A 15,043-nucleotide genomic window follows, 5' to 3' on the forward strand; every position below is an offset into this window, starting at 1 on the left:
CTGGCCAGTCTGGACAGCGCCTAAGGTGTCCTGAGCTGAGGTGACTCTGACTTTTAGAAATCCTCCATCTTGCAGATGGAGGATTCCCCCAATAGGGATAGGAATGTGCCCCCCTCCCCTCAGGGAGGAGGCACAAAGAGGGTGTAGCCACCCTCAAGGACAGTAGCCAGTGGCTGCTGCCCTCCCAGACCTAAACACACCCCTAAATTCTGTATTTAGGGGCTCCCAGAACACAGCAAGATAGATTCCTGCAACCTAAGAAGAAGCGGACTGCTGAACTGAAAACCTGCAGAGAAGACGGAGACACCAACTGCTTTGGCCCCAGCTCTACCGGCCTGTCTCCCCACTTCTAAAGAACTACTCCAGTGAAGCGTTCCACAGGGAACGGCGACCGCTGAAGCCTCAGAGGACTGCCCTGCATGTAGATGGACCAAGAATTCCTGAGGACAGTGGCTCTGTTCCACAAAGACTGCAACTTTGCAACAAAGAAGCAACTTTGAACCAACACACGTTTCCCGCCGGAAGCGTGAGACTTTGCACTCTGCACCCGACGCTCCCGGCTCGACTTGTGGAGAACAAACACCACAGGGAGGACTCCCCGGCGACTACAAGACTGAGTAGCCAGAGTTGATCCACCTGAGCCCTCACAGCGACGCTTGCAGAGGGAATCACGAGGCTCCCCTGACTGCAACTGCCTGCTTCAAAGACCCAACACCTGGTAAAGACCCCAGGACCTGAAGGATCGGACCTCCAGTGCAGGAGCGACCCCCATGTGGCCCTCTTCCTTGCCCAGGTGGTGGCTACCCTGAGGAGCCCACCCCTTGCCCTCATCGCTGAAGAGACCCCTTGGTCTCCCATTGAATCCTATTGCGAACCTGACGCTTGTTTGCACACTGCACCCGGCCGCCCCCGTGCCGCTGAGGGTGTACTTTCTGTGTGGACTTGTGTCCCCCCCGGTGCCCTGCAAAACCCCCCTGGTCTGCCCTCCGAAGACGCGGGTACTTACCTGCTGGCAGACTGGAACCGGGGCACCCCCTTCTCCATTGAAGCCTATGCGTTTTGGGCACCACTTTGACCTCTGCACCTGACCGGCCCTGAGCTGCTGGTGTGGTAACTTTAGGGTTACCCTGAACCCCCAACGGTGGGCTACCTTGGACCCAATTTTGAACCCCGTAGGTGGTTTACTTACCTGCAAAACTAAAACACTTACCTCCCCCAGGAACTGTTGAAAATTGCACTAAGTGTCTAGTTTTAAAATAGCTATATGTCATTTATGTGAAAGCTGTATATGCTATTTTGCTAATTCAAAGTTCATAAAGTTCCTAAGTGAAGTACCTTTCATTTAAAGCATTACTTGTAAATCTTGAACCTGTGGTTCTTAAAATAAACTAAGAAAAGATATTTTTCTATACAAAAACCTATTGGCCTGGAATTGTCTGAGTGTGTGTTCCTCATTTATTGCCTGTGTGTGCACAACAAATGCTTAACATTACCCTCTGATAAGCCTACTGCTCGACCACACTACCACAAAATAGAGCATTAGATTGATCTCTTTTTGCCACTATCTTACCTCTAAGGGGAACCCTTGGACTCTGTGCATGCTATTTCTTACTTTGAAATAGTACATACAGAGCCAACTTCCTACAGTCTTGGACTCGCTTTTCGGGAGGATAAGTCTGAAACTGCACTGTGTCCAGAACTGCTCTGATGAAAGGGAGCGTCTGAGAGGGAGTCAGGTGTGACTTCGGCACGTTAATAGTGAACCCCAGGGATGCAGGAGGTTTGCCGTAGTCTGAAGGTGGGTGACGACTTTCTGGGGCGAGTCCGCCTTCAACAGCCAGTCGTCGAGGTAGGGGAAGACCGAGACCCCCTAACCTGCGCAGATGAGCTGCAACCACCGCCATCACTTTTGTGAACACCCAAGGGGCACTGGTAAGGCTGAAGGGGAGCGGTAAACTGAAAGTGCTCGTGACCTACCACGAATCGTAGGTAACATCTGAGGGCAGGCAGGATGGAGATGGGGATGTGGAAATAAGCGTCTTGCAAGTCCAACGCTACCATCCAGTCTCCTGGGTCCAAGGTAGACAGAACCTGAGCAAGGGTGAACATTTAGAATTTCTCTTTCTTGAGGAAGTAGTTTAGGTCCTGAAGGTCTAGGATAGGACGCAAGCTCTTGTCCTATTTTGGTATCAGAAAGTAGCGGGAATAACAACCACAACCTACTTCTGGCACAGGGACCTTTTCTATAGCTCCCTTGGCCAAGAGAGCTGCGACTTCCTGGCGGATAAGTGCCAAATGATCCTCTGGAAGGTGACGTAAGGATGGTGGCATGGTTGGTGGAGCAGATTTGAAAAGGAGGGAGTAGCCCTTTCGAACTGTCCGTGGTGATGTTTTCCCAGTGGGGCAGGTGATGGCGAATCCTGCCACCAACTGGACAGGAGTGAGAGGGCGGAGTAGGAGGGTTTGGAGGCTGCAGCGGGGGCAGAGGTGGACTGGGCAGACCTCTGGTTCCCTGTACCACGGCCACGTGGGATTCCGCGTAACTGGCCATGCAGAGGCTGAACACCGTGGGCGGCACGGTGGCTGGGTGGAGGACACGACAGGGAGCCCCTTCCGTGGCCACGAAAGGGGTGAAAAGCAGACTGTGGGAGGTGAGGGGCAGTGGAAAGACCTAGGGACCGAGCCATAGCCCGGGAATCCTTGAACTATCCAAGGCCGAGTCCACTGTCTCTGACAAGACCGGAGCCATCAAAGGGCATGTCCATGAGTGACTGTTGGCCATCCCCAGAAAAACCAGAAGTACGCAACCAGGTGTGGTGTCGTAAGGCCACCGTCGTAGCAACTGATCTGTCCTAAGAGTCGGTTGTGTCCAGTCCACAACAGATTGTGAACTTTGTTGCATCTCTCCCATCGTTCACAGCTTGGAAGACAATAGCAAGAGCCTCCTCTGGTATCTGTGGCAGGACCTGCGCACCCTTATCCCACAAAGAGTGGTATAGCGGCCCAAAAGGCATGCGGTGTTCACAGACCGCAGCGCGAGACAAAAAGAAGAAAACAACTTCTTGCCAAACTGTTCCAGCCTTTTGGATTCCCTATCCAGGGGTGCGGAAGGGAATGCGCCTGAAGAAGAGGAGGCCTGGATAACAAGACTCTCAGGCGTGGGGTGCTGGGACAGGAATTTAGGGTCGTTTGAAGCGGGCCAATAGCGGCGTGCGATAGTCCTATTCACAGGAGCCCCTGTGTTGGGTTTGGACCAGGTACCCAAAAGGTCATCAGTGAGGGCTTCATTAAATAGAAAAGGGGTTCTGAAGTAAAAGCCCCAGGCTGACGCACCCCCGTCAGGAGATTTGACCTGACCTCAACAGTAGGAAGCTCAAGACCAAGGACCTCAGCTGCCCTAATGATCACCATACTATAAGTTGCTCCCTCCACCGTAGCCACGCTAGGAGGAGACAGCATGCCAGCATCAGGAGAAGTATCCAGACCACTGGCTTCACCCAATTCCTGAGCCCAGTCCATAGAAGGGTCATCCTGGTATTCATCAGGGTCTAAGGACCCCTCCAATCCCTCCCCATATTCGTACCCATAAGAAAAAGGGTACGAATCAGACCTGGGACGAATAGGCCCCATCGAAATCGAAGTCGGCTGACGCCGCTCCGACTGAGTCGTTGGGGATAAGAACTGGGTCGAAGTCGATAGTGGACACTACTGACGTCGGAGCGTCGACAAACGTCCCGAGCAAGGTCTCAAGGGTGCGACCGGCATCGGTGAGAATCCGCAAGGTGACCTCGGTGGCCAGAGCCGAAGCCATCGGCACGGAACCCGTAGGCCCCTCAGCCGAACCCCTAGGGCCCGAAGGCGCCGTATCGGGATCGGACCTCCCAAAGATGAGGCCTCATAAAACTCTTTAAGCTGGGCGGGGGTCGCTCTGGCTCCGGGAAAGTCGGGGAAGCGCAGAGCCACCCCAGACGCAGGCTCTGAGAACTGAGGCCTTGTGCGTGGACGCTCCTCCCGCGTCACGTCGGCCGAACGGCGGGCCTAGTTGGAGAGCAATGGGACTTCTCCGACTTCTTCTTACCTTGACCTGATGATTTTGAAGACGACGAGTGGTGATGACTCCGCGACCGATCGAGACCTTCCTCTCGAACGAGACCGGGACTTACATGGAGTCGAGTGCCGGGCCACCATGAGCTTGAGGGACCGCTCCCTCAAAGCCTTCGGGCGCATGGCCCGGCACTTGGACCACGACTTCGGGTCGTGGTTGCACCCGAGACACTACAGACAAACCTGATGAGGATCTGTCACCGACATCGTACGATGACAGTCCTCGCACGGCTTGAACCCGGTCTTCGGGGACATTCTCAACACACCAAATGTTCACAGACAAAACGGTTGAATTCGTCCAAAAAATAGCCAGGGTAGCTCTTCTCCAGATCAGCACGTGGAGCGGAAAGAAAAGAACTGACGTCACTGCGTGAGGGCGGCATCTATGTACTACTCCTGACGTCATCACGGCGACCACGACGCCAGTATAGTCGAACGACACCACCTAGCAACGTGCAAGGGTATTGCTCGAAGAAAAATCAACGGATCCAGTCTGACGCCTGGGGGAAATTCTAAGGTAAGGAACCTGCAACTTGAAGTCTCTATCAGATGCTTAATACAACTAACCCTAACTGCTCGCCCACACTATCTCAAAGAGGGGTTTAGACCCATCTATTTCCGCCTCTGCCCCTTTGGTGATTTCAGGGCACCATATAGAGAACCTGTTTCCTACATTGGTGGAACAGTGGTGGGGTCTGCAACTTTGCACTTCCTGATACCACTTAGTCAATAGGTGAAAACACAAATAAATCAAAAAATTCCTTTTAGTTTTGTTTGCATTTTTTAAATTGTTTTTTTCCTTCCAAATTCCTAAAAGTCATTGTTTGGGCCCTAGTTAGGTCCCTAGTTAGGTCCCTGTAGTTTAACAGTGTTTAAAAACTTACTATAGTTGGGACTGCAAAACCTGGCTTAGGGTTTTCTTTTCCTTACTCAAAAAGGTCCCAACTTTGGTGAAAAAAAAAAAAAGAGTACCTCAGGGGACAGGGTTGTGGGCACTGAACCTCACCCCCTAACTTCAGCTTTCAGACACAGATCTGAGGGTCCTCTGTAAAACAAAACTGATCAAAACAGGTTCACACCCTACCAGTGACCAAATCCAGGAGTTTCTGGAAGAGTATGACCTAGCCAATCCTTCTGCGGAGGCCACTGATATGTTAACTCAAGGAAGGGAGGAAGAAGTGGATCCAGATCTCCCTCCAAATGAATGATTAGAACCTGCACCCAGAGTGTCCATGAGACACCCCTCTAAAGAGGATGGTACAAGTTCTCCCAAATCCAGAGTTAGACTCTCTGAACAAGAGATGCTTTTAGAGAAACTGGCTTGGAGAATTGCCCTGGAGGAGAGGATCCTAGAAATAGAGAGCGGAAGAAAAAAAATGGGTTTAGAACCTGTAGGAAAGTACCCTCTTTCTTGCCATGGGTACCCTTTTTTTCTGCCTGTCAGTGTGCTTGACTGTGTTCACTGGGATCCTGCTAACCAGGACCCCAGTGCTTATGCGCTCTCCCCCAAAACTTTGTATTTCACCCACAATTGTCACACTGATAAGTCCTTAGTATATGGTACCTAAGTACCCAGGGCACTGGGGTTCCAGGGGATTCCTAAGGGCTGCAGCACATTTTGCCACCTGTAGGGAGCCCATGCAAACACTTCGGCAGGGCTACACCTTTTCACGCAGGCTGCAATGGCAAACACCCTTTCACTGACATTCTCACTGCACCAGGTCACTTATAAGTCGCCCCTATTTGGCAAGCACTCCAGCCCAGAGGGCAAGGTGCAAAGTACCTGTGTGTGAGGGCACCCCTGCACTAGCAGAGGTGCCCCACGAACTCCAGTCCATTTTCCCATACTTCGTGAGTATGGGGACGCCATTTTACACGTGTACTGGACAAAGGTCACTACCTATGTCCAGCTACATAATGGTATCTCGGAACATAGGCATGTTTGGTATCAAACATGTTGGAATCATACCCCAAGGCTTTTGCAAGCATTGGTGGATGATTCCATTTACCCTGAGGGCTCCTTAGAGGACCCCCAGTATTCCCATTACAGCCGTCTGAGGGTTTTCCAGGCACGCCAAGCTACTGCCACCTTCCAGCCAGGTTTCTGCCCTCCTGTTGCTTGAGTTTTTTTTGCTCACCATGTGCCATTCCAGTTCGGACCCAGACATATGCAAATCAGTCTTGACCCTGATCCTCATGGGACCTGTCCAGCCCAAACTGCCAGGCCAGGTCCTCCCTGGACCAAAAACAAGCATCCTAGGGCCCCTATTCAGCAAGGCTAGCTTGAGTCTGGTAGCATAATAAGCAACGGACCCATGTCTGGGCATAGCCTTCCCACTTGGGACGACAAAGGCAGAAAGAACAGTTGATGGACGGAATGTAGACCAAATCAAACATTCACCCCCCGTCACAGATCTGGGTTGAATCCATCATTTTTTCTGCTCACCGTGCCATTCCAGTTTGGACCCAGCCATATGCAAATCAGGGTGCCCCACCTATAGGTGTACAACATATATCGAGCCAGCCTCCTACAAGGTTGTATCACCCCCACCTAGTGCAGCCTTTTGTCTCTGGCCCTTGAGAGCGCTGGGGAAGCTCTTCGCAACTGGAGATGAATGTTTGCAATGTCCAGCATTCTGTCCATCATCTCTTCTTTTTGCTCTCACTTGGGTGGGGGGCAGGGTGCAGGGGCAGAAACATTTCTATGGTGGCTGAACTGGTCAAGACCAGTCTTTCAACACACTTGTAGCTGGTAGGTTTTCAGGGGGAACCTCTGAGGTGCCCTCTGGGAACACCTATTAATAGATCCATCAATGGAATCAAGGAATGTTTATTATTCAGAGATGTTTGATATCAAACATCCCAGAGTTCAGAGAAGCCATCATGTAGCTTTGGTTCTCGTAACGACCAGTGTCCAGCACATGCATTTAAAAAGGCTTCTCTGTTCACTTACTAGGTCTCAGAATTGACAGACAGAGCTGGGGCATCTCTGCTCATTCATATATGCCCTCACGTCTCCTGATGCACCCTGCCTTCGGGGTGACACACTGGGAATATGTAGTGATAGGGAACCTGGCACACTGGGGTATGTCATAGGTCGAATTTTCAATTTTACTTGCATCACCACACAAAGTCTGTGATGGCAGCATTGTGTGGGTTTGGTGAGGAGCCCCTGGGGGTGGCACAACTGGTGCTGCATTCCTCAGGGACCTTCTTTAATACCCCAGACATAAGATACCAGAGGTACTATTAGAAGTGGGGTCTATAGTTGGCAGTCAGTTTACACCCTGTCCATGTAGGGACCCTCACTCTAGTCAGTGCAAGGGAGAAGCCCAGCTCAGATAACCCCTGTTCATACCCATGGTAGCTTGGCACAAGCAGTCAGGCTTATCTCAGAAGCAATGTGTAAAAGCATTTGCACATAAAACACAGTAACACAGTGAAAACACTACAAAAGGACATCACACCAGTTTTAGAAAAATAGCCAATATTTATCTGTGTAAACAAAACCAAAATGAGAAAAATCCAACATACAGTAATGAAGAGATGAATTTTGCAAGAATTAACTTAAAAATACAGTTCTTTGAAGTCGATAGCTCCATCTGGGGCTATCACGGCATCGTGAGCAACAAATCCAACAGTGCAGGCTGACCACTGAGTCACAGGCCAGCTATGGTGTTGGGAAGGCCCGCAAACAGTATCTTGGAAATGTGGGGTGTTGTCTTCCTCGCAATGAGATCAAGAATGCAGTCGTGGTCATCGGTTCCAGAGGTTGGTGCAGGGGTCTTCGGACCCCTGAAGTCACACGTGTTGCAGATTGAACTCTAGGCTGAACATGAAGTCAGGAATGCTGGCGTCAGGCTGCGGTGTGAAGATGCGGCGTGTGGTGCCCACATGTCACGGTGCAGGCAGTGGCTCAGTGACGGTGTCCTGTAGCATCGGTGAGACCAGGGCTGCTGTGTGAAGTGGGATAGTGCGATGTGCAGTGTTTCCAGGTTGCTGTGCAGGCAGCGTTGTCGTCGTTGCTGAAGTGCTGTTGTCTGTAGGCCCAAGGCAGCGATGCGACGCAAGGCGTGCTCTGTGCAGCACCCACGGGTGGTGGTGCAGACAAGGGAGTCTGTTGGTGATGCTGGAGTTGATGGCGCTGGTGTTAGTGGACCGGGGCTGTGGTGTGGGATGAGACGGTGCTTTGTGTACCTCACAAGCTGTGCCCTCAGGCCATGGTGCAGGCAGTGGTGTCTGTGTCCGCATAGGGAGTCGTCATTGGGGATACCAAGGTTGCGGTGTGAGCAAGGTGATGCAGTGTGGGGCCCACAGGTCATGGTGTAAGCAGCAGCTTGGTGAACGGTGTCAGCATCAGTGAGATCATGGTTGCAGTGCGAAGCGGGGCATGACTCCGTGGGACATCGGGTCACTGTGCAGGCAGCAGCGGCGTGGACGGCTTCGTACTGGTTTTTCTTCTGTTGCAGCACAAAACAGACAGTTCCCAGTGCTGTCGTCAGATTAACCTGATGTCTTTGATATCCCTGAAACTTCCAACAGGAGGCAAGCTCTACTTCAAGCCCCTGGAGAAACTTCACATGCAGGATACACAGCAAAGTCCAGTCTTTGCCCTCTTTAAGGCAGAAGCAGCAGCTGCAGGCCAACCCAGCAAAGGACACACAGCAAAGGGGCAGCACTCCTCCTCCATCTCTCCCCCCTGGCAGAGGTTCCTCTTGATCGAGAAGTGTTCTAAAAGTCTGGGGTTTTGGGTCCACTACTTGCACTCATTGCTGTCTTTAAAGTAGGCATACTTCAACAAAAAGTCTCTATTGTTCACAAGATCCTGCCTTGCCCAGGCCTCTCTACAGACACTCCAGGGGTTTTGAGACTACACTGTGCGTGGAGAGGCACAGCCCTTTCAAGTGCAGGTGTCAGCTCCTCCCTCCACACTCTAGCCCAGGAGACTCATCAGGAAATGCAGGACACACCTGAACTTCCTTGGTGTCACTGTCTAGAGGGAATTCACAAACAGCCCAACTGTCAGTCTGGCAGGCAGAGGCACAGGATGGTTAAGCAAGAAAATGTCCACTTTCTAAAAGTGGCTTTTCTCAAATATACTATTTAAAAACCAACTCAACTAAAAGATGTATTTTTAACTTCTGAGTTCAGAGACCCCAAACTCCCTATCTCTATCTGCTCCCATTGGGAAACTGCACTTAAAAGATACTTAAAGGCAGTCCCCATGTTAACCTATGGGCGAGATAGGCCTTGCAATAGTGAAAAACTAATTTAACAGTAATTCACTAATAGAACATGTAAATCACACCAGTACATGTCCTACCTTTTAAATACACAGCACCCTGCCCATGAGGCTACCAATGGCCTACCTCAGGGGTGACCTACATGTAATAAAATGGAAGGTTTGGGCTTGGCAAGTGGGTACACTTGCCAGGTTGAACTGGCAGTGCAAAACCACACACAGACACTGCAGTGCCAGGCGAGACATGTTTACAGGGCTACTCCTGTGGTGGCACAATCAGTGTTGTACTCCCACTAGTAGCATTTGATTTACAGGCCCTGGGCACCTCCAGTGCATTTACTAGGGACTTATCAGTAAATCAAATATGCCAATCATGGATGAACCAATCACCAATACAATTTACACAGGAAGCACTTGCTCCTTATCACTGGTTAGCAGTGGTAAAGTGCACAGAGAAAATAAGGCAGCAAAATAAAATAGATCTTAAACAAAAAGGAGGAAGAAAGCAAAAAGCTTGGGGATAACGCTGCAACATTTGTTTGGGACTTACAGTGGGTGCTAAGAGTGTGACAATTGTGGAGAACTTTGCAGTTTTGGGAAAGAGCTCTGGAATTGGGGACCTGGTAAGAAGGAACCCAGTGCACTTTCAGTGGAAATCACGCCAGAAACCAGGCAGAATTTGGAGGCTAGCCATGCCAAAAGGGGTGTTTTCCTACAGAGAACAATACGTACTTTTACTGGACATTGTTTGGACTCAGAATCAAGACCTGATGCACCTGTAAGCCAGGCCTCTTAGAGAAATCTATTTGCATATTATGTGAAATCATTTGTATTTCGTCTTATTGTCCGCCAAAACATTGTGTGGGAGGAGCTTGCTTTTCTATTCAGTGCTTTTGAACATTGACGAGGATCTCATGGAAAATATGGATATGTTTCTCACCTATAATCCCAGTTCTCTTTTCCAGGGGAATCCTCCAAGTCATAAGTAACCCTCCCACCTCCCAGGAGAGTAATTAAACATCGATTTTTGCAAGTTTTTTTCTTCATCTATGCAAAAACAAAATGACCCAACAGTCACCCCAAGATGGGACATTGCAGCAAGGGTGAACCCTTAAAGGGACAGTGTCAGTTTAATGCTCTGGCAGCACAACCTAAGTTTTACAATCAGCCTGTGTCTCCCTTGGTTTTGAAGAGGTTTGTGACAGACTTTGATCATCTCTTTTTCTTATCCATTATTTTCCTATTGGGAAATAATTTTAAAAATGAAACAAAATTAAACTTGGCCAGGTCAGCTACACTTTATATACAAAACTCTAAGGGTTGAATTATTGAACCACACCTCAAGCAGCTTAGAGGCAGAAGGGAGCTTGAGAGGTCAAGAGCATGCTAACAAACAGCAGAAGGGTAAACCGAAAACTCAGATTGGATCCTACAATGGCAAAACTCATAAGCCTGATTAAAAAGCGTCTCGTTATTTGGAGGAAACTGGGGATAATGGCATCATGGAAGGAATGCTGTAACTGAGCATCACAGATCTAAGGAGTACTTAACATCAAATCTTGCCTCACATTCACAACAATCTAGCTAGTTGGCAATCAAAAACAGAGCAGAGGATATTTTAAGAACATTTCATATTTAAGAAAACTGCTGTGACGTGTTAATTTCAGATAAAACTCCACAGAATAAAAAAATATATATCTTATATTCATCAACATCTGACAGTACCTTTCTCATATGTGGGATACGTGTCAGTGTCTGCTGTAGTGCATACTTTTTCTGGACAGGTACACAAAAGGGACTTCTGATTTTGAACATTCAAATCGATTTGACTTTCAGGTACTGCCCCTTTGGAAAACAAGAAAAACATTAAACATCAGAAGGAAAAAAGAAAAAAAACTGGCAAATTGTGTTTTTTTCTGTAAAACTATTCATTTCAAAGAACCTTTTTAACAGAAATTGAATGTGTCAATGTGGCAGATTTTTTAATACAATTTAAAATCAATGTAGTCACCTTCAAGGTCTTAGGAAACGCAATTATTGTAATTCATGTAACAACCTGAAAGGTTCCAATGATTTATTATTAGCATTGTCCTTGGAGCAGTAAAAGTCTTCCACTCACAATTAGCTCCTTTGGTGCGGTAGGTGACCCGCTGACGTCCTCCGTGCTGCCATCGCACTTTGGATAAGGTGAATGGGTTGCCCACCTATGGGGTTGCGAGAGAACTTCTGGTGCTCCCATTTCCCGGTATGTCTGCTGATGTAGGGACTGCTGCGTCAGCCCTTAACCCCTCCCGCATCCATCAATCAGGGAAGTCACACTGATCCCACCAGTCGGCGCAAGCAAGAGCAGGTAACCCAACTCCCCTGTTCGTCAGGTGAAGTAGCGGTCCACCAGCTTGTTCTTAAGTGTTTGAGGGAGGCATTACTGGAAAGGTGAGAAGCCCAAAACAGGCTCCCAAGGAAGGGAAAGTTGACTGTCATTTTGATTTTAGGATTTGTGTTGTCCACAGCCTTTCAAGCTTCCCTGAGGATCACAAAACATGTAAAGGCAACGTTGGGAAGCGGAAAGCTTCCCCTTTTCAGCAATGCCTTGTTGAATCAAATCTCTGCTTGTGTACTGAGACCAGACCCTTGTAGGAACATGCCTCTCTTGGCAGGGTTACCCCCTAACGTTTTGCCTTTTGTTGATGCCAGTTATGACTGAAAGTGTGCTGGGCCGAAGCACCATTGTTCTTTCCCTAAACTGTACCTTTGTCTCCACAATTGGCACAGCCCTGGCACACAGGTAAGTCCCTTGTAAATGGTACTCCTGGTACCAAGGGCCCTGTGGCCAGGGAAGGTCTCTAAGGGCTGCAGCTTGTATTATGCCACCCTGGGGACCCCTCACTCAGCACATGCACATTGCCTCACAGCTTGTGTGTGCTGGTGGGGAGAAAAAGACTAAGTGGACATGGCCTTCCCCTCTGAGTGCCATGCCTACAACCCACAGCCTGTGGCATAGGTAAGTCACCCCTCTAGCAGGCCTTACAACCGTAAGGCAGGGTGCACTATACCACATGTGAGGGCATAGTTGCATGAGCACTATGCCCCTACAGTGTCTAAGCCAATTCTTAGACATTGTAAGTGCAGGGTAGCCATAAAGAGTATATGGTCTGGGAGTTTGTCAAACACCAACTCTACAGTTCCATAATGGCTACATGGAATACTTGGAATTTTGGTATCAAACTTCTCAGCACAATAAATTAACACAGATGCCAGTATGGGATTTATTGAAAAATGCACAGAAAGGGCACCTTAGAGATGCCCCTGTATACCAGCTCAACTACTAGTGCTAGGCTGACCAGTTTCTGTCAGCCTGCCACATCCAGATAGGTTTCTGGCCACATGGGGTGAGTGCCTTTGTCACTCTGTGGCCAGGAACAAAGCCTGTACTGGGTGGAGGTGCTTCACACCTCCCCCTGCAGGACTGTAACACCTGGCAGTGAGCCTCAAAGGCTCAAGCCTGGTGTTACAGCGCCCCAGGGCACTCCAGCTAGTGGAGATGCCCGCCCCCCTGACACAGCCCCCACTTTTGGCACCAAGTCCGAAGGAGATGAGCAAAACAAGGAGTTGTCATTCTCGAGCCAGGACAGCCCCTAAGGTGTCCTGAGCTGAGGTGACCCTTGCCTTTAGAAACCCTCCATCTTGAGTTTGGAGGATTCCCCCAATAGGATTAGGGATGTGCCCCCCTCCCCTCAGAGAGGAGGCACAAAGATGGTGCAGCCACCCTCCAGGACAGGGGCTACTGTCCCCACAGACCTAAACACACCCCTAAATTATTTTGGGGCAACCCTGAACCCAGGAAACCAGATTCCCGATGACCTAGAACAAGAAGGACTGCTAAACTGAAAGCGCCACAGAGACGACGGAGACAACTGACTTAGCCGTAGCCCTACTGGCCTGTCTACAGACTCAAAGAACCTGCACAGTGACACATCCTGTGTGAACAGCGATATCTGAGGACTCGGGGGACTGCCCTGAAACCAAACGACCAAGAAACTCCAGTGGACAGCGGCTCTGTCCAAACAGCAACAAAGAAACCATCTTTAAAGTGACTCCAGCCTCACTCCTGAAGCGTGAGTCCCCAACACTCTGCACCCGATGCCCTCGGCTCGTGTCCAGAAGAACCAACACTGCAGTGAGGACTCCATGCGACTCCAATGAAGTGGACACCTTGAGATGACCTCCTTGCACCCCCACAGCGACGCCTGCAGAGAATCAAGAGGCTCCCCCTGACCGCGACTGCCCTGTAACAAAGAACCCGACGCCTGGAAGAAGCTCTGCACCCACAGCCCCCAGGCCAGAGAGAAACCAACTACCGGTGCAGGAGTGACCATCAGACGGCCCTCATCCTTGCCCAGTCGATGACTGGCCCGAGAAGCCCCCTTGTGCCCTGCCTGCATCGCAAGAGTGACCCCCCGGGTCTCTCCATTGATTTCTACCTAAAACCCGACACCTACTTTGCACACTGCACCGGGCCACCCCTGTGCCACTGAGGGTGTATTTTGTGTGCCTGTTTGTGACCCCCGCAGTGCTCTACAAAACCCCCTTGGTCCGCTCCCTGAGGACGCAGGTACTTACCTGCTTGGGGACTGGAACAGGAGCACCCCTAGTCTCCATAGGCACCTATGTGATTTGGGCCCTGCTTTCACTTCCGCACCTGACTGGCCCTGTGTTGCTGGTGCTGTGGCTTTGGAGTTGCCTTGAACCTTCAGTGGTGGGCTGCCTATGCACCGGAGACTAAACTTGTAAGTGCTTTACTTACCTGACAAACACACCTTTACTTACCTCCTCCAGGAACAGTTGAATTTTGCAGTGTCCACTTTTAAAATAGCTATTTGCCATTTTTGCCAAAACTGTGTACATTACTGTTTTAGTTCAAAGTTCCATATTTACCTATGCCAAGTACCTTACAATTTATGTACTAACTTGAATTCTGAATCTTGTCATTCTAAAATAAATCAAGAAAATAATATTTTTCTATATAAAAACCAGTTGGCCTGGAGTTACGTCTGTGTGTGTACAACAAATGCTTAACACTACCCTCTGATAAGCCTACTGCTCGACCACACTACTACAAAATAGAGCATTAGTATTATCTAATTTTTGCCACTATCAACCTCTAAGGGGAACCCTTGGACTCTGTGCACACTATCTCTCACTTTGAGATAGTATATACAGAGCCAACTTCCTACACTGGTGGATTAACGGTGGGGTGTGAGACTTTGCATTTGCTGGACTACTCAGCCAATACCCGATCACACAAGAAAATTCCAAAAATTGTCATTAGAAATTGATTTTTGCAATTTGAATATTTTTCAAGTTTTTTACAAGTCCTACTAGGGCCTGTTAGCATTTCATTTGAAGTTTAAAAGTTTGTAAAAGTTAGGATTTAAGTTTTAGAAGTAGTTTTTAGTTTCTTAAAAAGTAATCCCAACTTTTAGAGTCATAATGAGTCACACAGATGAGATGGTAATGGAACTCAACCTCAACCCATACCTGCATCTAGGGATGTCAGAGCTAAGGTCTCTCTAAGATTTAAAAGAAAAACTTGGTCCAACCCTACCAAGGCAAAGCTCCTAGAGCTCTTGGCAGAGTTCACAAGGGACCACCCATCTGATATGGAGGATCCTCCCTCAGATGGAGAAATTAGTGAAC

The 15,043-nt window shown here is 49.2% G+C and overlaps 1 protein-coding gene across 2 annotated transcripts in view; it reads right to left on the reverse strand.

The window, feature by feature from the left end:
- TDRD6 (tudor domain containing 6) overlaps positions 1–15,043 on the reverse strand; it is a 1,091,010-nt gene that overhangs the window by 23,746 nt on the left and 1,052,221 nt on the right. For both annotated transcript variants that reach the window (XM_069236084.1, XM_069236083.1), the window contains one exon: positions 11,072–11,191. In XM_069236084.1, coding sequence (XP_069092185.1) covers positions 11,072–11,191 — 120 coding nt within the window. The remainder of the gene's footprint in view (positions 1–11,071; positions 11,192–15,043) is intronic.

The sequence above is a fragment of the Pleurodeles waltl genome, chromosome 5 (assembly GCF_031143425.1).
Source record: "Pleurodeles waltl isolate 20211129_DDA chromosome 5, aPleWal1.hap1.20221129, whole genome shotgun sequence".
In the NCBI taxonomy this organism is placed as follows: Eukaryota; Metazoa; Chordata; class Amphibia; order Caudata; family Salamandridae; genus Pleurodeles; species Pleurodeles waltl.